Source organism: Mastigoproctus giganteus, chromosome 6, assembly GCF_048544385.1.
Source record: "Mastigoproctus giganteus isolate SK-2022 chromosome 6, ASM4854438v1, whole genome shotgun sequence".
NCBI lineage: Eukaryota > Metazoa > Arthropoda > Arachnida > Uropygi > Thelyphonidae > Mastigoproctus > Mastigoproctus giganteus.
In genome coordinates this window covers 145,542,196-145,568,715 of record NC_143580.1, presented here as the reverse complement: position 1 = coordinate 145,568,715, position 26,520 = coordinate 145,542,196, and the positions used below count along the sequence as shown (strand labels likewise).

Genomic DNA, 26,520 nt, shown 5'->3' with positions numbered 1-26,520 from the left:
CAGATGGAAGCTTGTTCCAGCAATCAGCCACCCACTGGCTAAAGGCAACCTTCTGCACATGTATTCTACAACTGTCTTTCCTCAATTTGAATTTATACCCTCTCAAGCGATTATTCTGAGCAAGGGGAAGAATCCCATCAGCATTGAGTATGCTCAAACCATTCAAGGCTTTATACCTCAATCAGATCACCTCTCAGGTGCCTAGTCTCCAGACACTGTAACTTGCAAAACTTAAGTCTTTCTTTGTAAGAGCAACCCTTTGTTCCATTCATTAATCATGTTGCTCTTCTCTGTTCCAATAGCTCTACAGCTGCAGGTCTGGAGGCCTCATTTAATCCTTATTAAAATGAGGCCTCCAGACCTGCAGTACTCAGGTGTGGCCTGACCATTGCCTTATACAAGGGGATAATCATCTTATCCGTGCTGGAAAAATTCCTGTATTTCATTGACAAGACACCATGAGCTACTCTTGCAGACCGTCTGCACTGCTCAGAATACTTCATATCTGCCTGCACAATTACCCCCAGGTCCTTTTCACTCTCTGCCACTGTCAGTCAAAGTACTGCATATGGGAAGTAGTAACCCCCATTACTCTGGGGTTACTACTTCCCATATGCAGTACTTTACATTTGTCAATGTTAAACTTCAGTTGCTACCTCTCAGCCCATCTGCTCAACTTTTCTAGATCCTGTTGCAGCAGTGTGCTGTCATTAGTGTTATTAACAACCCTGTCGACCTTCATATCGTCTGCAAAAAATAAATAAATAAAAAGTTAAAAGCAAAGACTTATGAGGAAACTGATAAAAATTGTTTATGCACATCCATCACATTTCCCATTCATTTCTCCAACCAGAGCATGGCAACAAATGTAATATCCATTGCTTCAGCTACAATATGTGATATATGGGTAGCCTTGTGATATTTATGAAAAAACAAATAATTGTTGGATTCCCATTTGTCCAATTTTAATGAAATTTGGGAAGGGTTGGCAAATTTTTCTAAAGACCCAAATATAAAATTTTGTGAAAATCCATTCACCAGGAGTCAAGTTGTTACATGCTGTGACTGACTGACAAAGAAATAAGAATTGTTAGGTTTCTTTGATCCAATATTTAATGAAATTCGGGATGGCTTCTACAAATATTTCTAATAGGCCTAAATATAAAATTTCATAAAAATTTGTCCACTGGATAAATTTTTAAGAAATTTATTACAGGAGGGGGAAAAAAATAATAATAATTGCCACATTTCTATTGGTCCAATTTTTTGATAAATTTTGTAAAAGCTTGACAAATCTTTAAAAGGCCCAAATATAAATTTTCACGAAAATCTATCTATTGAGAGCTTAGTTATTACATGCAGATGAATGGACAGACAGACAGGCAGGCAGGCAGGCAGGCAGGCAGATGAATATAGTTAAGATGATAGATGCATCTTGTGTGTATGTATGTTGAGGTTGTCACAGACATTCTCTCAGATATGCCAGACAAGCTGTACTTGCTACCTGTGAGTCTAAAACGCTGATGGAACTGATATTCAGGTGACACTCAAGTCAAGTAGACCCAATTTCGGCGAAGTCCGGACGTCTGTAACAGCCAAATCCTCTGCTTGCACCTTCACGATGGTGGGACTGTTAGTAATCCTGGGTATAACGTCCATGCACAAGTACATGGTGGGTGACTACCCAGGTGTGAACCAACGTAAGTAGGGGTCGAGGTGTAGCGCCCACACCACATGGAGGAATGCCGCCCCCTCTATGTTACCAGGCAGTACTAGGTGGTAGATGACTCATCAACTGGTGCATCATACCACCACTTTGCTTATTGGAGGCTTGAAGTGGTGAAACCCATATTTAGTCTGTAGAGCTAAGTTCCGGTCAACCGTTCCCTATCTCTTCCATCATGCAGTATGACTGATGACTTTTGAGGTTATGATGAACATCGTGGTGAGATCCAATATTCCTTACATTTTGAGGGTACAGCTCTAAAACGGTGTTCGCAGGCCGGCTGCTAGTTAGTACACTGGACCGAACCTATTGGTAACTCTAGGGGGCTTTCGGATCAGCTAGTGTATAATCTTGCTACCTCTACTCTGCCAGATAGTGGCTGGAGGGAGTCCGAGCAGTGTGTATGCGGGGAGCATTATCGAGGCCATGCTATGTCAAGGATCTGGGTATATTCTTACCATGTGTACGCCATATCCAAAAATTTCATTACTTCATACAGCATTTCCCACCCACTTTTTCTTACTATTGAATGCACCATGAATTGTCAAACTAATAGAGCAAGCTTATCTGCAAAAAGATCTAAACCTCCCAAGCACTTCCTAATTCATTTCACAAATATATGTGGTCTCAATTGTAATCTCAAAGATTTCCACTTGCAGTCTGCCAAACCCGATGTACTTTTTCTGACAGAATCTCAGTTATTGGTTGATTCAACTACTGCTCTCTCAGATGCCCAAATTATTTGCTGTATGATTCCTTTCGCCTCAAAGGTGGTACTTGTGCATATGTCCTTTCTGATATTCCCTGTCAGAGACTTGGCAATTTGGAATCTCCTCTCTTTGATCTTCTCTGGCTTAAAATCTTTCTACCTCATTGTGTCAAATTCATCTGTTGTCTCTACTGTTCTCCCAACTCCACTAATCACTTGGAGCTCTTTGACTTCCTATCTTTGCAACTTGAGTTTCTCCAGTCCAACTTTCCTAACAGTGAGGTAATTTTCCTTGGTGATTTTAATGTTCACAACTCCAGCTGGTCGAGATGCCGAGGCTTTTGCAATTACTAATGACCTTGCATAGATTGTTCATTTACCTACAAGAATACCGGACAGTCCTAATCATACAGCCAACATGCTTGATATTTTTCTTACAAACAACCATTTTAAGTACACGGTCAAGGTGGGAGGCCCTTTAGCCACTTCAGATCACAACTTGGTGACTCTCTTCTCCAATGGAGCCCTTATCTCATGGCTATTCCCAACCTTGTGTTGTTTGGCATTACAAGAATGCAAAATGGGATGACTTGCGAGATTTCTTTTCTTATTTTCCTTGGTCGGATTACTGTTTCAAAACTGATGTCAACGTTTGCTCAGATCGTGTCAGTAAAATTATTCTTGCAGGAATGGAATCCTTGATTTAGTGTTTCTGTCTAGAATCTTCAGCAAAAATTGTATTAAGGCCTCCCTTATACAATGTAACTTCTCCAATGTAACTAAATTCTACAAATTATATCCACCTAACTTCTATTTGCATTTGCTACCTGAATTTTAATTTGTACTTAAAATATACAACTAGTTTAATTTAACTTAATGATTTTATACAACATACACTATGTTGGGACTACCTTGTCCATACTGTGTGAGAGCTATAATAATTTTGATTCCACTCAATTTATTATTAAATTTCTTCTCTTTCACATTTATGGACAAGTATAGAAATGTCCTTGATGTGTGATCAGGTGTAGTCCCCTGAAGAAAATCCTGATCATGTTTCAATATTTACTTTTGCTAACATCAGACTTTATTGCATGTTTTCTCTACCCCCTTTTGGATATAGCCAAATTTATCCACCCTTATCATGCTTTTAGGCACATTATAGCCGTAGCAGCTTATATGCCAATAAACCTCCATTGTCACTCAAAGCACAAGCATGTACTTTGAGTGACTCTGGTTCAATTCCACATGAGTAATATATGCATGTTCTTATATTCTGTCTTGTGAATTCCTGACCTGTGGTTGTTTTTGAGTATAAACAGAAAATTTAGTTATTTATTTAAACTTGTAGTTGTTCCATTTATTCATTTTGTCCCTTTTCTTCTGCTTTATATATACTGTATATTTTTTTTTATTTTATTACACACAATAATAATAATATAAAGTAAATAGTCATCATCATCATCAGCCATTTTCAATCCACTGCAGGATGAAGGCCTCTCCAGCAACTTTCCAGTTCCTTCTGTTTTGAGCACTGGCCATCCATTTACTACTCAGAAACTCATGAATTTCATCTATCCATCTCCGCCTTTGTCTTCCAGGTTTTCTTCTAGTTCCTCTTGGGTACCATTCTGTTATTTTCTTAGTCCATCTGTCATCATGTCTTCGAGCTATGTGATGTGTCCTGCCCAAGACCATTTTAGTTCTTTAGTTTTGATAAGAATGTCCTTTACTTGAGTTTGTTGCCTAATCCATGTGTTTCTCTTCTTATCTAACAGTCTGATTCCCAATATAATTCGTTCCATTCTTCGCTGTGTAGTTCTTAGCTTCTCTTCCATTCTTTTGGTGAGTGCCCAAGTTTCACTTCCATAAGTCATGGTGGGGAGTATACATTGATTCATTATTTTACGTTTCAGACAAACTGGGATATTGCTCTTCAGTATGTGGCTATATTTCCTGAATGCTATCCATCCAAAATTTATTCTTCTCTTGACTTCCAGCCATTTATCATTATTACAGCTAATAACTTGTCCCAGATAAGTATATGACTCCACCTTTTCAATTACTGCTCCTTCAATCATTATTTCCCTTTCCGTGGCATACTTGTTCATCATTACTTTTGTTTTAGCCATATTCATCTTTAGTCCAAAATCCTTACTAACTGTGCATAACTGATTAAGATTTTCCTCTAATTCTTTGGGATCGTGGCTTATGACCACAATGTCAACTGCAAATCTTAAATGGTTTAGGTACTCTTCGTTCACATTGACTCCTTTCTGCGACCAGTCTAATCTTCTGAAAGCTTCCTCAAGGGCAGCAGTAAACAGCTTCGGAGATATTGTGTCTCCTCCTCGAACTCCTTTCTCGATTTTAAATTTGCTACTGTCTTTGTCTAGTCTAATAAAGGATGTAGCACTCTCATATATTTTCTTCAAAATCATAATATATGGAGTATCTATGCCTTGTCTTTCCAGTGCCCGAAACATTGCCTTATGCTGTATGGAGTCAAATGCCTTTTCATAATCCACAAATGCCAGGCATAATGGTGTTTTATATTCATTTGCTTTCTCCATTAGCTGTGATATTACGTGAAGGTGATCCATTGTTGAGAATCCTGTCCTAAAGCCAGCTTGCTCTTTCGGTTGATTCTCATCAAGTATTCTTTCTAATCTGTTAGTAATGACCCTTGTGAACAACTTGTAGATATGGGATAACAAGCTAAGTAAATAGTATATACCCCAAATATTTTCATAAGTATTTTCAGGTAAATGTTCAGCAGTTCAGTCTATTTGATAATCTGAATCTGCAGCTGTCTTGTAGCTGCCTTGATGGTCAAACTTACACTGTGTATTAATAAACTGAAGTGAATTTATTACACATGATATTGTTTTTTATTCAGCATCCATGTATGTTCTCAGTGTATTTTAAATAGTATATTTAGATACTATATTGTATTTAGTAGTCAGCTGTTATGTTTGCTTAAATCTTATCTTTTGAAAGCAGAATAAAATGTACGCATACAGTTTTTGAGAGAAGAAAATGCATGTATTCATTATTTTAAAATACTCCTTTAAACATGTATTTTACACCATGTTTAGCTTGTAAGGCAATTTCAAAATTTACATTGTGTAAATTAATATTTAGATAACGTTTATTTATTATCATATTTAGCTTTTCTTCCTGTTCATTTTAAAGTATAATAAATTTAGTAACAAATATATTCCAGATATGCATATAGTGGTTGATTTCGTACCTAACCATTCAAGTAATCAACATCCCTGGTTTAATGCCAGTGAGAATGGTGAAGAACCTTACAAAAATTACTATGTCTGGGTTAATGGAACAGAAGGAGATCCACCAAATAACTGGGTAAGATAAAATAACTTTCCTTTGGCCTTTTAGATACAGTTTTAGTATATAAAGTAAACTCTTAAAAAAAAAAAAAAAAAAAAAAAAAAAGAGATTTGCTTACAAAATTCAGTTTAACATCTTTTTAAGCACTAAATGAGGTACTGCTTGAAGATGCCCTAACAAATTTTTACAGATTTATACTAAAGAAGTGTCATAGTATTTAGATAAGTAACCTCGACATTGTTCACTAAGCAAATAGTGTGGCAAGTTTGCTGCTTGTTGCTCGTTTGCAAAGGTCTAGGTTCAACTCCTGCCTTAAGACTGAATTCTTTTATGAGAGGGGGTTGAAAAGTTTTTAGCCCAATATAGATTGCAAAGGTTTTTGTGAAAGACAATATATCTATCTCTTGTGTGATCCTTCTTGAGTGTTCACAGAAAATTTCAGGTTTGTAACTATATTCTTCCCTTTTGCAGAAGGTGTTGTAGTGTGGAAAGTGAATGAAGATGGCAACTGTTGAGAGAATCAAACACTGAAGTCATTGAATATCTTCATTTAAAGGGAATGGCACTGAAAGAAATTCATGAAGACATGCACCAAACATTAGGAGAATCTTGTCCTTCATATGCCATGTTCAAAAACTGGGCTGCAGAATTTAAGTGCACCCGCAGTGGGAGGCCTGTTACTTTGTAGACACCTGCAAATGTGGATGCCATTCATGATCTAATCATTCAAGACTTCATAATAACATTGAAGCACATTGAGACAGCATTTATCATCACCCATGAGCAAGCTCTCGATATTGTGGTGAATGTTTTGGGAATAAAAAAGAGGTCTATGAGGGTGGGTCCCTAAAGCACTGAATCAGAAGCAGGTTAGAGTGAGGTGTTGTCATGAGATTGTGTAGCATTCATTCTGAGTAACGAAACTCAGTTTTGGGGGCAGTATGTCACATGTATGAAATATGTATGCACCATTTCGACCCTCAAACAAAAGAACACTGGAAACATTTCTCTCCCCTTCCCCCGAAGTTTTGAGTGCAGAAGTCTTCCGGGAAAGTTGTGACATTTGCCTTCTGGGATGCAGGAGTGATCTAGGTTAATTTCCTGGAATGAGGTGCCACTATCAATACAGAGTATTATTCTAACCTACTGAGACATTTCTGTGAGGAATTGAAAATCAAGAGGTACAGGAAGTTGACCGAAGGTGTCATCTGGCATCAAGACATTGCACTGGCACACATACACAGCATTTGCGACTCAGGCAACACAGCGCCTCTGTAGCCAGGTGGGCAGGAGCAGCAGCGCGTAGCACACGCTTCTTGATTAGACCGGAGTTCGAGCCCGTGACCACCAAATACAGAGGATGCGGAAAGGTCAGGGAATGACCACTGCATATCCCCAGAGCAATATGGCCTTAGTTGCTAATGCTCCTAAAAACCAAAATAATAATAACAACAATAATAACTCAGGCAACACTGTGTGACTATGGGATTGAGCTATTACAGTATCCACCCTACTCATTGGGAAGGCCTTGGTTGAACAAGTTCAGCTTTTCATTCCAACTAAGAAATACTGTTCAAGGTTTAGGCCTAAATGGATGTCAGATGAATTAATGAGGCTCGTGGCAGAGAAGAAGAATGTATGTGATGCATATTATTATTATTAGCTATATGGCGCAAGGAAGCATGAGGATTATGCTGCAACAGCCCAAAAAAAAAAAAAAATTCCCTAGTTAGAGAGAGAGAGAGAGAGTGAGTCACCAAGAAAGAGAAGAATGATGATATCCAGCTCAGGATCCTGGCTGTGCCAAGCCCATGCTCATCAGATGTGAGCCCCCGGGGTTAAATATAAAGTATCAGGTGACACAGAAGCCTGTGGCAGGTATAAACTAGTCTGTGATCAAGTCACAAAGGAGGTTAGGCAGGTGAAGGCAGATTACAAGAAATCTTTGGCAAAGGATGCAAAGAAAAACAGCAAAGAGTTCTTTACTTATGTAAACTGTAGAAGGAAAGGGATGAATCAGATTGGACCACTTAACATAGATGAGTTGACTATTTATGATCATGCTCAGGTAGCTGATAAACTGAATGAGTATTTTGCATCTACATTCACATGAGTCATTCAATGAGGGGAATGTCAGAAGTTTATCAAATGCTAACAGGGAGCTAAGCGATTTTTTAAAAAAAAAAAGAGCAAAATGGAGAAGAAATTGTTGAAGTTAAACATAAGGAAGGCACCTGGGGTGTATGGGATCTACCCAGTTATATTAAAGGAGGCAGCAAAGGAAGTAAGCAAACCCTTAGCCATAATTATGAGAGTTTCCTTGGACTCAGGGGAGGTTCCCATGGACTGGAGGTGTGCAAATGTATCACTAATTCACAAAGTGGATTCAAAAGGTGACCTAAATAACTAAAGACCTGTTAGTTTAACTTGAGTTCCAGGGAAAATAGTGAAATCACTGGTTAAAGAAGCATTCCAGGATCATCTAAGACTTCAGTAATAGTTAAGACACAGCATGGGTTTGTTAAAGGAAAGTCTAGTCTGACCAATTTGATTGGATACTATGATGTGGTCACAAAGGAACTGAATGCCAAAAATAATTTTGATATCATATACAGTGGATTCCGGTTATTTGGGGCAAATCTTGAAAAACAAAAACCAGTCGAGAAAATAGCCAGGGTTTACTTCGCTTAATTGGGACAAAATGCCGTTTAATCGGGGCAGGAGACCTCAACACTGGAGATTACCCTACGATTGTCTCCGACCGTACCACGTAATTCGGTCGGATTTCTGGAGGTCACAACCATAAAACAATAAAAACAATTAGCAGTCACCTGTTTATTGGGCTTTTCTGTTATGCAATCTATCATAAACGGACAGTAAGCTTGATCTTACTGAATTTGCGATAATACTGACAGCTGGAATTCTGTGGGTTATTATGGTGAAATGTGTCTACACTTCCATGGAATCTTCAATCATATAAAAAAAAATAATTTTCAGAATCTTCTCTTCATTCCTATTTTTAAACCTCTGTAACTCACTTGCGCGTATCGTGTTACTTGCAATTTGTGTGTGCCATATTGATTGTTTATCTTTTTACTGTTTTAAATTTTAACCCCTACCTACAAATGTCAGTGAACAGAAATGTCAACTAGTTCATATGTACATATAACAGTACGTATTAATTATTCTGATTATCATGTATATTCTTCCGATTTTCACATATCATTTAATTTTTTAATTGGTAAGGTAATAAAGGGTAAATTTGTGCTTAATATATCTTTGCTTTTATAAAAGCCTGTGGATAATATTCCTTCTATTTTCGCTAATTAGAATCGCTGTTTAATAGAATTAAAACTCTATTCACAAACGTGATCACAATGACCAGCTCTTACTACACATCGTATAATGAAAGGTACTTTACTGTGGTGAGTTCGTCGTAACGTGATTTGATTGTACAGTGAACTAATTGTAAAGGGGGGGGAGTACATTGTATTTTTAACTATTTACGTGAAACTTCGGATAATTGGGGCAGCCGCTTAATCGGGCCAAAATACACTAGTCCCGATGTGTCCCAAATAACCGGAATCGACTGTACTTGGATTTCATCCAAGCTTTTGATACTGTTGCTCATGGAAGACTGCTGTACAAATTGGAGAGGTATGGCATTAAGGGTAAGTTTCTACAATGGATAAAGGGATGGTTGAGTGGGAGATGGCAGAGAGTGGTAATCAGTGGACACTGCTCTTCGTCAACAAATGTTGTTAGTGGACTTCCCCAGGGTTCAGTGTTGGGCCCATTGTTGTTTTGTATATTTTCAATGATATTGATGAAGTATATCAGGTTTAGTGTCCAAGTTTGCAGATGATACAAAAGTTGGCAGGGTTGTTAACGGCAGTAAAGACAGTATGCTACTCCAACTGGATCTAGATAAGTTGGGAAAATGGGCTGAGAAATTTAACATTGACAAATGCAAAGTATTGCAAATGGGTAGCAATAACCAAAAGAAACGTATCAACTCTGTGCTACTACACTCAGGGAAGCAGAAAGTGAAAAAGACCTGGGGGTAATTGTGCAGTCAAATATGAAGTTTGCTGAGCAGTGCAGACAGGCAGCCAGGGCAGGTCATGGAGTATTGTCGATGATATATAGGAATTTTGCTAGCAGGGACAAGGAGGTGATTATCCCGTTATACAAGGCAGTGGTCAGGCCATACCTAGAGTAGTGTGTACAGGTCTGGAGGCCTAATTTTAGGAAGGATGTAGAGTTGCTAGAACAAGTACAAAGAAGGGCAACGAGATTGGTGAGGGAAACAAAGGGGTGCTTTTACCAAGAAAGGCTTAAGTTCTGCAAATTGCAGCACCTGGAGAGTAGGCACCCGAGGTGATCTGATGGAGGTGTAAAGGCCTTGAATGGACTGAGCAAACTGAATGCTGATGGAATTCCTCTTGCTTAGACTAAGAACCTGAGGAGGCACAGTTTCAAATTGAGCAAAGATAGTTGTAGAATATATATACGGAAATTTGCCTTTAGTCAGCTGGTAATTGATTGACGGAACAGGCTTCCCTCTTTTGTTATGGAAGCTAATAGTCTAAATAGGAGGTACCCATAGACTGGAGATGTGCAAATGTGACCCCAATTCACAAAGGAGGATTATCAAAGGCTGACACAAGTAATTACAGACCTGTAAGTTTAACGTCTGTTCCAGGAAAATTAATGGAGGCACTGGTTAAAGAAGTACTGCAGGTTTGTCTAGACAAGACTTCAGTTATAGCTCAAACACAGCATGGTTTTGTTAAAGGGAAGTCTTGCCTGACCAATTTGATTGGATACTATGATGCAGTCAGAAAAGAACTGGATGCAGGGAATAACTTTGATATTATATACAGTCAGTCCTCGTATAGCACGATAGTTGTGTTCCTAGAAACCCTTGCGCAATGCAAATCGTGCAACATAAACAACAGGCTTATGGGAAAAATAGAGTTAGGTGCCGACCACCCAAGATTGAACACACATTTGTAACCAAAACATTACCAAACACAATAAATAATCGTAATAAAATATGTAAGTATTTTATTACGACTATTACGTAATAAAATATTGCTAATGCTTTTGCTTCTATCGTAAGCAAACTTGTTTTTTGTTTGGTTTTCTATCCAAACAGATGACAACCGTTCCATCTCTTCCAATTCTTTGTCTATGGATTTTATCTTTTGTCTTTGTCTAATGGATTTTAATTACACTTTGAGTTGTTCCTGCTATGAAAGTTGTTTTTATTTTCTCTGCATTCTTTGTAATTCTCGGCGGTGCCTCATTTAGGTCTGTAAGCACGTGCAATATCACGTCTTTCATTTCACTCAAAGCTTTTCACAATTTCATATTTTTTCTCTATCGACAGAGGCGGACTGGCCATAAGCCTTACCGGGGAAACCCTGGCGGGCCGCTGTAATTTTGGCCATAAACCATAGTATGAGGCCACAATAAATTTTCCCGGGTAAGAATTTTTGACCCAGTCTGCCTCTGTTTATCGATAATTGCTTTTCTTTTTCTCTCTGAATCTGCAGTGTCTTCACCAGGACGCTTCCTTTTCACACCTTTTAATTAAGTATTTTACTCATTTTTAGGGAATAAAGCACAATTACAAAACGAGGAGGCACACTTGATACACATAAACAAAGCTGCGCGCGTGTAGCAACTGAATAAACAACACCATTAAGGCAGAGATACACTATTAACATCTCACATTTTATTAAAGCACATTTCTAGGGATTACTACCATAAAACAATAAAAACAATTTCCAGTTGTGTTTCTGCTAGTGGAATCTGTTATAAACTGGTAGTAAACTCGATCTAATTGCATTTGCGATTATACCGATAGCTGGAATTGTGTTGGTTTTTATGTTATTATGGTGAAATGTGTTTCTACTTCACTGATATAAAAAACATAAATACATTTTCAGAATCTTCTCTTCATTCCTATCGTGTTTCATTCGGTTGGGGTGATTCTGCGTTGGACTGCCATTTCTTGTAAACACAAGGGCGAATTGTGCATAAGCGAATTCGGTTCGTGTTATATAAGATATCGTTCCCCTATTTATAAATCGTGTATGATCGATTTCGTGTAGTGTAAACACGTGTTATACGAGGACTGACTGTACTTGGATCTTAGAAAGGCTTTTGATACTGTTGCACATGGAAGACTGCTGCACAAATTGGAGCAGTGTGGCATTGGAGGCAAATTGCTGCTATGGATAAAGGGGTGGTTGAGGGGGAGAAGACAGAGAGTGGTAATCAATGGACACTGCTCATCGTGGACTAATGTTATTAGTGGAGTCCCTCAGGGTTCAGTGTTGGGTCCATTATTGTTTTCTGTATTTATAAATAATATTGATGATGGTATATCAAGCTTAATGTCCAAGTTTGTAGACGATACGAAGGTTGGCAGGGTTGTTAAGGACACTACTGACGCCATGCTGCTGCAACAGGATTTGGAAAGGTTGAGCAGATGAGCAGAGAGGTGGCAAATGAAGTTTAACATTGGCAAATGTAAAGTACTACATATGGGAAACAGCAACCCCAGAGCAACGTATCAACTCTGTGGTACTACACTGACAGTGGTAGAGAATGAAAAGGACCTGGGGGTTGTGCAGGCAGATATGAAGTTCTCTGAGCAGTGCAGACGGGCTGCAAGAGTAGCTCATGGTGTCTTATCAATGATATACAGGAATTTTTCTAGCAGGGATAAGGAGGTGGTTATTCCCTTGTATAAGGCAATGGTTAGGCCACACCTGGAGTACTATATACAGGTCTGGAGGCCTCATTTCAAGAAGGATGTAGAGCTGCTGGAACGAGTACAGAGAAGGGCAACAAGGTTAGTGAATGGAACGAAGGGTTGGTCTTACAAAGAAAGGCTTAAATTTTGCAAATTATAGTGTCTGGAGACTAGGCAGCGGCGAGGTGATCTGATAGAGGTGTATAAAGCCTTGAATGGTTTGAGCATGCTCAGTGCTGATGGGATTCTGCCTCTTGCTCAGAATAATCACCTGAGAGGGCATAAATTCAAATTGAGGAAAGACAGATGTAGGATAGATGTGCGGAAATTTGCCTTTAGCCAGCGGGTAGTTGGTTGGTAGAACAGACTTCCATCCCTTTTTGTGGAAGTTGATAGCCTAAATAAATTTAAGGCTCAGCTGGACAGGTATTTCAAACGAACAGAGGGGTGAAGTGGAAGTTTTTTTTTTTTGGCTGATGCCGGATAAGCTTGCTTTCTTGCATCATATGCCTCTACTAATGCTAATAAATTTAAGGCTGAGCTGGACAGGCATTTGGAACGAATGGAGGGGTGAAATGGGAGCTTTTTTTTTGGGCTAATGCTGCATAAGCTTGCTTTCTTGCATTGTATGCCTCTGCTAATGCTAATTTCCAGACATCACATATCTTTGTTAGCGATTACCTTTCCTGACTTCTAATGACTTCTTGCCCTGAATCTCTCTCTCTTGTGCATATGCACATCACAAAATTTCGTTTTTCTCCAAAGAACTATGTGTGCTGGTATGAAAGTAGTGCCTCATAATTTTTTGCTTTCAAATGTGGCACTGTAGATCATTTTGCTTGTCACTGAGCAGTCATTAGAGGTGTCTAGTTTCACCATACTGAGCGGCACTGTGAACGGTCTTGTGAGTGCAGCACAGAGTTCAAAATGGTGCACATTGCAGATATATTTATTAAGCAAAGAGTGGTGACTGAATTTCTTAACAGGGAAGAAGTGACGCCTATTGAAATCCATACGCATCTGAAAAACATTTATAATGACAATACTGTAGATGTGCGTACAGTTAGATGTTGGGTAAGACACTTTAAGAGTGGGGAAAGTAATATTGTTGACAAGCCTTGAAGTGGCCGGCCAGTAACGTCAGTGACAACAGACAACAAGAGCAGGGTGCTGATCATAGAGGACTGTCGCATCACAACACGCAAATTGTGCAGTGCAGTAGGTATAAGGAAATCTGCTGTGATAACCATCATAAGGGAACTAGGCTACAACAAAGTTTGCACCAGGTGGATACCGAAAATGCTGACACTTGAACACAAAGAAGCCCAAAAAGTCATCTGTGCGGAGTGAAAGAGAGGTTTTCTTTCATGCAGTCACAAGCAATGAAACCTGGGTCCACTGTTATGACACTCTCATACGAAGAGAGAGTCTATGGAGTGGCACCATCAGAATTCACCACACAACCTCCTGTCAGTAAAGTCATCGCGAGAGTGTTTTTTGGGACAAAGATTGGGTCTTGCTTGTGGACATCTTGGATCATGGCACCACAATAAACTTGGATTGATATGTGGAAACATTGAAAGTCTGCATCTGTAGAGTTCGACTGGACAAAAATCTTAATGAGGTTCTCCTTCTCCATAACAATGCATGACCCAAAACCAGTCTGCTCACTATGGAGGCCATTGCAAAACTGTGGAGCACTGATCTTCCTCACACCTCTCATAGCCCAGATCTTGCATCTTCCGACTGTCACCTCTTCAGCCCACTGAAGGATGCACTCTGTGGAACCCATTTTGTGAATGATGACCAGCTCAAGCAGTGTTTGCGAAGCCCTCTGGAGCAAGAGTAAGGACATTAGGATTGAGATACGGCATCCGACTCAGATGGTGGAAGTGCATAGAAAATGATGGTGACTTTGTGGAAAAATAACAGTGTGTTTATTAATGATTGAGGGATTAATTGATGTAAAAGGCATTGCTGTAAGAATTAAATTTTCTGAGGAAAAATATAGGAGGCATTACTTTTGTTCCACTCTTTGTAATAAATCTGTGCAAATCTCAAATTCACCCCACCATGAAATATTGTTTCCAAGTTTCGAATGGTGTCGCAAACCTCAAGATTCTAAACTCCATTCAAAGAAGTGCAGTCAGGTTAATTAATGATCCGTCTCTTACAGTCTCTCCACTCTTTGTCTCATAAGCACTGTTTTTGGTGCATGCCTTTTCTGTAGATAGTTCTGTGGATGCTGGTTTTTTTTTTTTTTTTTCCAGTTGGCATCTATAGTTTCCCGTCTCTTCCAGACCAGCTAAAAAACACATGCCACAACCAATTATCCTCCATTCACTATCCAGCTCTCCCAACTAACAGAACTATTTGTTTCTCTTCCTCATTTATGCTTTCTACTTCTGTTCCAGGCAACAGAAGTAGAAGGGATAAAAATTATAGTCTACAGAAATTAAAGTCTGAAGTCAATGAGTTCTTTCTATCTTTGCAGCCTTTAACCCATGCGTTTCGTGTTTGTGATGTTTTTAAAAAAAAAACACCTCGCCAACCCACTAATAAATTTCATGATTGTCAGTTTCTTCTAGCTGATGTGATTCCATATTGAGACACCAGTTTGCAGTATAGCACTAAACAAGAAAAGAAGATGATTGTTATATAAAGTCATCATCCATATACACACAACTATGTTCTGCCTGCCAGTTTTGGTTTCATAGCCTCCTACATAAAGCAGTACTGTATACACTTACCACTTTTTTTAGTATACAGTAATACCCCGACTTACGCGAACTCGGAGTTACGCGGTTCCTGATTTTTTCGTTCGGCAACCCTGCCGCCCACTATCTTCAAGGTCGTTTTTCATATGTTATCGATATACAGTGCGACGGCGGAGAATGAGAGCGAAAGATGAACAAAATTCAACTTTGCTGCTTTTATGTTTTTTATATCAGTGAAGGAGAAACACATTTCGCCATAATAACGTAAAAACCAACACAATCCCAGCTATCGGTATAATCGCAAATGCAATTAGATCGAGTTTACTACCAGTTTATAACAGATTTCACTAGCAGAAACGCAACTGGATTTTTATTGTTTTATGGTAGTAACCCCTAGAAATGTGAGGTGTTAATAGTGTATCTCTGCCTTTATGGTGTTGTTTATTCAGTTGCTACATGCGCGCAGCTTTGTTTATGCGTATCAAGCGTGCCTCCTCGTTTTGTAATTGTGCTTTATTCCCTAAAAATGAGTAAAATACTTAATTAAAAGGTGTGAAAAGGAAGCGTCCTGGTGAAGACACTGCAGATTCAGAGAGAAAAAGAAAAGCAATTATCGATAAACAGAGGCGGACTGGGTCAAAAATTCCTACCCGGGAAAATTTATAATGGCCTCATACTATGGTTTATGGCCAAAATCACACTGGCCCACTGGGGTTTCCCTGGTAAGGCTTATGGCCAGTCCGCCTCTGTCGATAGAGAAAAAAATATGAAATTGTGAAAAGCTTTGAGGGAAATGAAAGACCATGTGATATTGCACGTGCTACAGGCCTAAACGAAGCAACGGCGAAAAGCACATGACAATTGCAAACTTGACAGGTTGAAAATTGAAAAGGGCTCAATTGTAAAGGGCTTAAAAATTTTAGAAAACATAGACTCCAACGAAGAACGCGTTATAGCTACAAAGCAAGGAATAAAAAAATTATTAGCTTGCTACGAAGAAATTCTGCGTGAAAAAAAGAACGCGCTGTGTCGTCAGACGAATTTGTTAGATTTTATGAAGCCATCGACATCGAAATAACTTTTTAATGTAAGTCATTTGTTTTTTTAATACATATTTTGTATTAATATGTATAAAGAACTGCAATTTTATTAATATTTTTCTTCTAAACTAGTGTTTTTGTTAGTCCTTGGTCCCAATTAAGCAAAATTTATATGTATTTATATGCAAAGTTGTACCCCAACTTACGCGAATTCGACTTACGCGATTTTCGTCGGACCCACCTATCGTGTAACTTCGGGGTATTACTGTATTGGGCAGTGTAATTAAATGTCAGTGTAAACAGTGTTCTTTCTTTTAAAAGAAAGAGCAGAAATAATTTATATAAAAATTAAGATTGTGATACACGTTTTACTTAATACACTACTGTATGAGATGTGAAGAAAGGGGATTAACTACTGAGGGCTGTTCAATAAAGAATGATTGTATGTGTGTGTGTGTGTGTGTGTATATATATATATTTTATTTTATTTTTTTTTTCTCTCACAACATACCTTTATTAATCATTTATATTTTAATGATCCTTTTCAAAGTTGTCCCCATTTGATGAAAATACACTTACTCCAATATTTCTGCCATTCTTCAAAAAACATGGTGGTAGCCATTTTTTGACATGTATTTGAGAATGCCTCAGATGTCTTTACTTCTTCTGACAACTGGAAACGTTTTCCTCGCAGCTCCTTTTTTTAACTTTGGAAATAAAAATTTTTTAAAAAAAATTAAAGAGTGCAAATCAGGGCTTTAGAGTGGTGAGGAACACCTTTGACCTTAATGCTTGCTAAGTGCTCTATGACAATATGATCGGTGTGAGGTCTTGCTGTCATGATGCGTCTCCACTCAGCTGTGTGTAGTTGTGGTTATTTGTGATGAATGTGATCCCATGAAGTATGCAATACAGTTCTGTAGCAAGGTCCTGTAACACTTCTATGACGTAGCACAGCATGCTGATAAACCATTCCTTGAATGTCAAAAAAAAAAAAAAAAAAGAGATGACGATAACCTTTCCTGCAGATCCCACAACTTTTGCTTTTTTCGGTGTTATCAATGATGTAGACTTCCAAAGAGAGCTTTATTGTTTACTCTCTGGGTCGAAATGATGATGCCATATCTCATCTGCCATCATCACCTTCAGTAACCATCCATTGAAGCTTCTGACAAACCTCCATTTGAACTTACTGCTGCTTAGGTGTTTGTTTAGTCTAGGAACCTAGAATGCACAAATGCATGTCATATGCAAATGATCATGGAAAATACCGTGTGTGTGCTTCCTGCTGATATTCTCAGTTGCTTTACTTTTATGTGATAATCTTCTCTCAAGATTACAAAGCAGTATTTATGCTCCTGTAATGATAGCAGTGGTTGGGGCTCCAGAATCACTGATTTTTCTGATTGAATTCCATCCATTTCTAAAAGTTCAACTACCTGTGAGCTATGCTATATGGATACATAGATTCATGATAAGCCTCTTTTAACTTTACATATGCTTCAACTGATATTTTCTTAATGGAAACAAAATTTGAGAGCAGCATACTGTTCCTTGTGTGTGATGTCCGTTGTTACATGAGGGAATCAATAGGCATAAACTTTGACTGATCACCAAGGTCATGCTGTGCACACGAGCCAACTGCACACTTATGTGATGCTGCTTGGTTTGGTCTTAAATTCTGCAGCTCAGCTAGAATTAGCAAGCAGTACAGTTTTCATTAAAAATTATGATCATTGATTATCGAATAGCCCTTGCATATTATGAATATATGATTAAGAGTGAATTTTTTTAAAAATAATTTTTTTTTTTTTTTTTTTTTAATACCAAGCCAACTTATACACTGCAGTGTAGTGTATATTTTTACTAAGCTGTTATTAACTTATATTCAGAAAATCAAAAATTTACAAGAAGAGAGCCAAAATGAAGTTGAACACTTTATGAACTTTGTCCTTGAAAAGGTTGAAAGATTGATATTGGTGTGTGTGTGTGTTTTACGCAAAGCTAACTATGAGAAGTTCATGAAGTATTTTGTTATTGTCTGATTGTGTGTTTTGAAGGTATTAGTTTTATGTAATAAAACAGCTAATGTAGAATGTTAATGTGAGCATATTAAAATTACAAAAAAAAAACTTCATTATATAATACTGTATGCCATTTGACCCCTCGACATGGGCACCTGTACATTGTGAGGGGTCCTCCCAGTGATGCTGCTGGTCCTCCAGATTAGCATCACTTGGATCCAGTGCCCACAGCCTAGGTTCTAGGCTAACACCATAGGAATCCAGCATGTTTGCTGTGCACTGCAACCCATGGAAACTCTGAAAGGGGGATTCTGGTGGTTAAGGTTCCAGTTTCAACACACCACTTTGGCCCTTGCTTCGACAAAATGGCAGTCCTGGGATGGCACATCCAGGATCAACTGGCTAAAGTGGCATGGCAGTAACATGGCTAACGCTTGCAGGCCATGCCCCTATCCTCATGGTCCAAGGGGCAGGATTCAAGTTGGTGGGTATAGCGTCTGGGTAGCCTTGACATCCCACCCCTGAACACATTTATTGCTTACAGATAGTGGGTGTTCCATTTGGACTCTTGGTGGGTGAGGAGCCAGGGCACTGAAAACACACACACACACACATGCCCTGAAGATAATTTAGGTCCCATGCATAGAAAAATGACTCCCTTCTTCATCCAGAAGGGTTTGGCTAAGTGGAAGGACTAAGGTTCACCCAATTCAGTTAAACAGTTTCATTCTGTTGACATCCTTGTTGAGATTAAAAGTGATAAGCACTCAGAATAGCTCCTCCGAGCAATATCCATCAAGGGAATACTGATTATAGTAACACCACATAAGATACACTGAACTCATACTGAGGCATAATCTCTGAATGGGATCTGTTCAGTGTCTGAGAAGGAAATCTGTTCAGAATTGAAAAGCCAAGTGGTGACAGCTGCAAAACAAATATTTGTTTCTAGGATGGGAATCTAGTATCCACTAGAAACCTAATCCTTACTTTCCCCAACATCTAATTCAGTCAAGGCTGGCTATCTGAACTGCACAGTTTGTCTGTATGTACCAAATCCCTTAAAGTGTTTTAAGTGCCAGAAATGTGGACACTCACAGATGGCCTATCGTGTTCCCTTTGCATGTGATTGATGTATTGCAAAGGAACCCAAAATTACATCATGTTCAAGCTAAGACAACTCACCTGCATTAACTGCCAAAGAGAGCACCCTGCATTCTCTTTCCAGAGGTGGAAAGGAGAAAAAGAAATAGACTCTAGACTCTAGACAATGCTGAACATATCAGAAGGAAAGAAAAGCAGTGAAACCTTTAAATGCAAACAAACCTTTTTATATTCTCAGAAGATGGCAAGATGTTCTGTCAGAACTGAAACAGAAATAACTATACTTCCTAAAGAGCCATTTATTCCTATTGTATGCTATCTGTTAAGTGCATAAAACGCACACAGAAGGACAAGTCAGCTGCCACTCCCATACCTGTATATCCTAACGTTCCACTGCTAACAAAAAACTGTTACAGAAAAGATTAAAAAACCTAAGGTATCCCTAGTACACAAGAAAAAATGTACGTCTTAAGTAAAGGAGTATCAGATGTGTCAGTCTTAGAACTCTTTGCAGAGGAAGAAATGGACACAGGACAGAATCCATACTTCTCCAAAAGATAAATCCAAGATTGAGAAAAGTAAGCTGTTTGTTTGTTTGTTATTTGGTTTTTAGGAGCATTAGCAACTAAGGCCATGTTGCTCCGGGATATGCGGTGGTCATTCCCTGACCTTTCCGCATCCTCCTTATTTGATGGTGACGGGCTCGAACCCCGGTCTAATCAAGAAGCGTGTGCTACGCACTAGCTGCTCCTTCTCACCTAGAAAAAGTAAGCCCTCAGCACTTTAGAAGCTAACCAGTGAATCCATGAAACCAAAATAATGCTAAATTCCTGCAGTGGTATTGTTAAGCAAAAGCAAAGTGCATTTGCTTTTGCTTAACCATATTTTCAACATCTTCTTACTCTCCAGAGTTCCTGGTCCTGAAAGACATGAAAAGCAGCCAGTTAACTTCTAATCTAAGGATTCTCATCCTTATAATGGGCTTTTCACTATAGAAGATCTCTAAATCTTATCAAGATTTAGAGATCTTCTATATAACTTAGAGGCTGCTCCTTGTACCAGTTTTCATCCATTATGAAATGATTTAACATCTGTCAGCAAAATCCATGGACCACCTGCTGTTTAGCATTAGCGTTAGTAGAGACATATGATGCAAGAAAGCAAGCTTATACAGCATCAGCCAAAAAAAAAAAAAAAACCCCTTCCCACTTCACTGATCCATTCGTTCCAAATGTTTGTCTACTTCTGCCTTGAATGTATAATAGAGGAACAGTTTCTGGATTCTTCATATAAGGCAATCATACTTCTAATTCTCTCTCTCTCTCTCTCTCTCTCTCTCTCTCTCTCTCTCTCTCTCTCTCTCTCTCTCTCTCTCTCTCTCTCTCTCTCTCTCTCTCTCTCTCTCTCACACACACACACACACACACTTGGAATTTTTTTTTTTTTGGCTGGTGCAGCATAAGCCTCAGGCTTCCTTGCACCATATGGCTAATAATAAGAATAAGTTGCTTTCTTAAAGCAAGAATACCTGGTTTCTGTGTTCTTTGATATGAAAAAATTGTAACACAACTTAGAGATTTGGAATTTAAAAGACCTTTATAGCATTGTCTTTAGAGGCCATCTCATCATTTTTATTAAAAACTTTATCTTGTCTTTCTTCCGAGTTCATGTAGGAATGACCTTCCTCGGCCCTGCTGCCAAGAGGAGGGAGTACCCCACACCCCAGGGATCAGTTTAATTGTTACACTTTTTGCCATCAAAGTGAATTCCATCACAGAACAACTTCTTCCAGCTGTTAACTGTGCTATGTTGTTGATTTCAGCATATTTTATCAGTGCTGCAACATGAGGGTTGTTAAGAGAATAACTGCAACATGTCATTGATTGGCTGATCTCATGAGCAATGAATAATGGCTTCAGGTTCTCTCTGCAAAAGAATGTTTTCTTACATTTTTGTTGGATGTGTAACCTTCACCCTGAACCTGAATCGAGGCTTGAACAAAATGCTATTCCATTAGTATGTGAGACTAGATTTTTGGGGCTTCTGTTTGATAGAAAAATTGGCTTGTGTTCCTCTTAAGGAATTTTCAGCTTGGTGTGTTGAACATTCTGACCTTGCCAGTCTATGCAAATAGTTGAAAGTCAGAAGTAGGGCTTACAATACCAATATCCCGGTAATTTTTTTCCAGTATTGAAATACCAGTATTGATACAAAAAAATACCAGTTTTTCGGTACTCATTTTAAAAAAAAAAATTGTTTATAAAATCACCTTTATGTGATTATGACATAGTTATCTCTACTAGCAAATGTTCAATAAATCATCGATAGGACACCATGCAACATTGCAACCTGTCCACAATTCTCGGACAACTTCACTTCTGACCATATCGTAACTCCCAAGTTCCGTTCCTACACTACTGACTTTAGTTCAACCCCCACCAAGTTTATAAGTTATTTTGGTGCTTCTTCAGAGTGATCTAAATAGACTTTTCTGACCATTCCGAAAGTCTATCTAGATCACTCTGAAGAAGCTCCGTTTGGTGGCATTAGCATTAGTAGACGCATTTGATGCAAGAAAGCAAGCTTATGCAACATCAGCCAAAAAAAAAAAAAAAAAAACCACTTCCACTTCACCCCTCTGTTTGTTTGAAATACCTGTCCAGCTGGGCCTTAAACTTATATAGGCTATCAACTTCCACGACAAAGGATGGAAGTCTGTTCCATCAACCAGCCACCTGCTGGCTAAAAGCAAATTTCCACACGTCTATCCTACATCTGTTTTCCCTCAATTTGAATTTATGCCCTCTCAGGTGATTATTCTGAACAAGAGAAAGAATCCCATCAGCATTGAGCATGCTCAAACCATTCAAGGCTTTCTACACCTCTATCAGATCACCTTGTTGGTGCCTATTCTCCAGACACTGTGATTTGAAAAATTTAAGCCTTTCTTCGTAAGAGCCCCCCCTTTGTTCCATTCACTAATCTCCTTGCCCTTCTCTGTACTCGTTCTAGCAGCTCTACATCCTTCTTGAATTGAGGCCCCAGACCTGTGTACAATACTCTAGGTGTGGCCTAACCACTGCCTTATACAACGGAATAATCACCTCCTTATCCTTGCTAGAAAAATTCCAGTACATCATTGACAAGACACCATGAGCTACTCTTCCAGCCCGTCTGCACTGCTCAGAGAACTTCATATCTGCCTGCACAATTACCCCGAGGTCCTTTTCATTCTCTACCACTGTCAGTGTAGTACCACAGAGTTGATACGTTGCTCTGGGGGTTGCTGTTCCCATATGTAGTACTTTACATTTGTCAATGTTAAACTTCATTTGCCACCTCTCACCCCATCTGCTCAACCTTTCCAGATCCTGTTGCAGCAGCATAGTGTCGTAGTGTCCTTGACTACCCTGCCAACCTTTGTATCGTCTGCAAACTTGGACATTAAGCTTGATATACCATCATCAATATTATTTATAAATACAGAAAACAATAATGGACCCAACACTGAACCCTGAGGGACTCCACTAATAACATTAGTCCACGATGAGCAGTGTCCATTGATTACCACTCTCTGTCTTCTCCCCCTCAACCACCCCTTTATCCATAGCAGCAATTTGCCTCCAATGCCACACTGCTCCAATTTGTGCAGCAGTCTTCCATGTGCAACAGTATCAAAAGCCTTTCTAAGATCTAAGTATATAATATCAAGTTATTCCCTGCATCCAGTTCTTTTGTGACTGCATCATAGTATCCAATCAAATTGGTCAGGCAAGACTTTCTCTTAACAAACCATGCTGTGTCCGAGCTATAACTGAAGCCTTGTGTAGATGATCCTGCAGTGCTTCTTTAACCAGTGCCTCCATTAATTTTCCTGGAACAGAAGTTAAACTCACAGATCTATAATTACTTGTGTCAGCCTTTGATCCTCCTTTGTGAATTGGGGTCACATTTGCACATCTCCAGTCTATGGGTACCTCCCCCGAGTCCAAAGAAGCTCTCATAATATGGCTAAGGGTTTGCTTACTTCCTTTGCTGCCTCCTTTAATATAACTGGATAGATCCCATCCACCCCGGGTGCCTTTCTTGTGTTTATCTTCAACAATTTCTCCTCCACTTTACTCTCAGTTATTACAAGATTCTCTAGCTTACTGCCAGAGTTGAATACACCTCTGGCATTCCCCTCGCTGAATAACTCCTCATGTGTGAATGTCGATGCAAAATATTCATTTAGTTTGTTAGCTTCCTGAGCAGGATCATCAACAGTTGATCCATCGATATCAAGTGGACCAATCTGATTCATCCCCTTCCTTCTAGAGTTTACATAAGTAAAGAACTCTTTGCTGTTTTTCTTTGCATCCCTTTCCAAAGATTTCTCGTAATCTGCCTTCGTCTGCCTAACCTCCTTTGTAACTTGGTTACAGATCAACTTGTATCTATCAGGCTTTGTGTCACGTGTTAATTTGTATGTATCCCATGCATTTTTCTTCTCTGCCATGTCTCATTAGTTCATCTGACTGCATGGCGATCATTAACTACTCTACTGATCTTTACATCATCTGCAAGTTTAGACCTCACTCCCTTCATCCCTTCATAGATGTCATTTAAGATAATCAAAAACAACAGTGGTCCCAATACTGATCCTTGGGGAACCCCCCTTCTTACAGTAACCCAATCTGAGGAATAACTATTTATCACAACCCTCTGCCTGGTGCCCTCAAGCCATCGTGCTATCCATTTAAGGATTTTCCCTATGATTCCAGCCTGCTTCAACTTATAAAGTAACCACTCATGTGGAACTGAGTCAAATGCTTTACTGAAATCCAAATAAACAATGTCAAAATTATTCCCTAAGTCCAGCTCACGAAAATGCCTAACCAGATTTGTTAAACATGATTTTCCCTCTACAAAACCATGCTGTGTATCCTACAGAATTTCATTTCTATCTAAATGATCCTGAATTCCACCCTTGATCATTGCCTCCATGATTTTCCCTAATACTGAAATTAGACTGGCCGGTCAGCAATTTCCCGTTACATTCCTAGAACCACCTTTATGTTCCAATTTATACCAATCCAACGAAATTGCTCCAGAGTCCAGTGATGCTCTCATAACTAGCCTTAATGGTTCAATGCACTCGCTTGCTGCCTCCTTTAAGATTATAGGGTATATGCCATCAACCACAGAAGCCTTACTTGCCTGTAGGCGTGAAGTTTTCTCATTAGTTACATTTTTTCAACTTCACTTCCATTATATCACGTTGACACAAAGGGTTTTTTTTTTTTATGTAAATATCGATGCAAAGTAACTGTTGAGTTCATCTTGTTGTTATTTGGTTTTTAGGAGCATTAGCAACTAAGGCCATATTGCTCAGGGATATGTGGTGGTCATTCCCTGACTTTTCCACATCGTATTTGGTGGTGACGGGCTCGAACCCTGGTCTAATCAAGAAGCGTGTGCTACGCACTGCTGCTCCTTCCCACCTGGCTATGGAGGCGCCATTGAGTTCATCTGCAACTTCAGCTATGGTATCTAATACTATCCCACGTCCATTACATAAGGGTCCAGTCCTTCTGTTCTTTGCATTTATATATGTGAAGAATTCCTTAACTGCACTCTTTGCTCTCTTTATTCTTTATCTCCACTCTTTGCTCTCTCCCAGACTCAGTAAAGATACTATAGTGAAAATTATACTTCAAAACGTCTTTCTCCTTCAGAAAATGACGAACATAATTCAACCATGGAAGACCAACATGGAACAGAACATCAGTGTTCCACAAATTCTTTCCAAAATAAGAAATTGCCTTACTCCAATGAGATTTTAAAAGATGAACTTGAGTTGGAAATTAATGAAATACTTTTAACTATTTTTTTCTAAAAAAGTTCGAAGCCTAGAAAATATGGACTGAGATAGTCTACGATTATCTCAGTAAAATAGTACCAGAATAGAATCCAAAAGAGTGTTTTCTGCTGTTAATCAAATACTGTATGTACCAAAATTAGATCCATTTTAAACAATCATACTGTTGATTGCTTATGTTTCTTAAGAGCTCACTTTATTCGGACAGGTAGTATGGATGCTTAAACATAACTAAACTTTGCAGTAACAATATATATTTCTTTGTTTTTAGAATAACTGTATTTTAATGATTTTTTTTTTCAGAATATTTATTATTGCAATAAAAGTTTATTCAAAACATGAATTCAAGTAATTACAGTACTTGTTTTTTCCTTACTTTATTGCACCTAATTGTCATAAAAATTTATTGAGAAAAACGGTTGTTTTTGGAATACCGGTATCCCGGTTTCATAAATTAAAAATACTGGTATTAAGATTTTGACTGGTATTGTAAGCCCTAGTCAGAAGTGTCTTTGGTCACCCCATGATTTTTCTTTTATATTAACCTTACACTTGGCACGTAGCAGCTGCCAATGTGCCATAAAACAGGACAATCAAACCACAAGTTTGAGGACCTTTCAGACATGCATACCAAAACAGTTTTATCATTTATCATTTTTTGTATTGACTGGGCCTATGCATGATGCATTTCATCTCAAGGAAGTCGTTAATAGTGTCAACAAACAAGCGTGACTTGTTTTAATGGTAAACCTATTAGTACTATTTAATGGTAAACCTATTAGTAGTTATATCTAGTGCTATTGAGACTGTTTTACTATTTCCTTTTTACCCCTACTTGGTTAAAAAAAAAAAAAAAAAAAAGGAACTGTCAATGAACCAAAAAAAATAAATAAATAACTCAGAAAGAAACTCTTACTGGTACAGGCATATCATATTTTTGCTGTCTGTTAAGCAAAATGACAGCAGTTCTCATGGCCAGGTCTCTGTCCACCAGAAAAGAAATGTCAACACGAAGTTCTTGATAACTAGTCTTGACAATTTTAATTTGGCTGTAATGTGATTCCCAATCTTAGATATTTCAAGTGACTAATATCCAGCAAAAACAGAAATACGAAATTACTTATTTTAAAGTTTATATTCAGTTTAGTGGTAGTTCAACTTCACTTCATTGCATTTTAACCAATCAATTGAATTTGAAGTAGGGAACAGTTGATAGT

The 26,520-nt window shown here is 38.5% G+C and overlaps 1 protein-coding gene across 1 annotated transcript in view; it reads left to right on the top strand.

Annotated features, from left to right (window-relative positions):
• Positions 1 to 26,520, top strand: part of LOC150084636 (maltase A2-like) — a 142,344-nt gene that overhangs the window by 44,588 nt on the left and 71,236 nt on the right. The window contains exon 3 of the mRNA XM_090376519.1: positions 5,662 to 5,804. Coding sequence (XP_090232645.1) covers positions 5,662 to 5,804 — 143 coding nt within the window. The remainder of the gene's footprint in view (positions 1 to 5,661; positions 5,805 to 26,520) is intronic.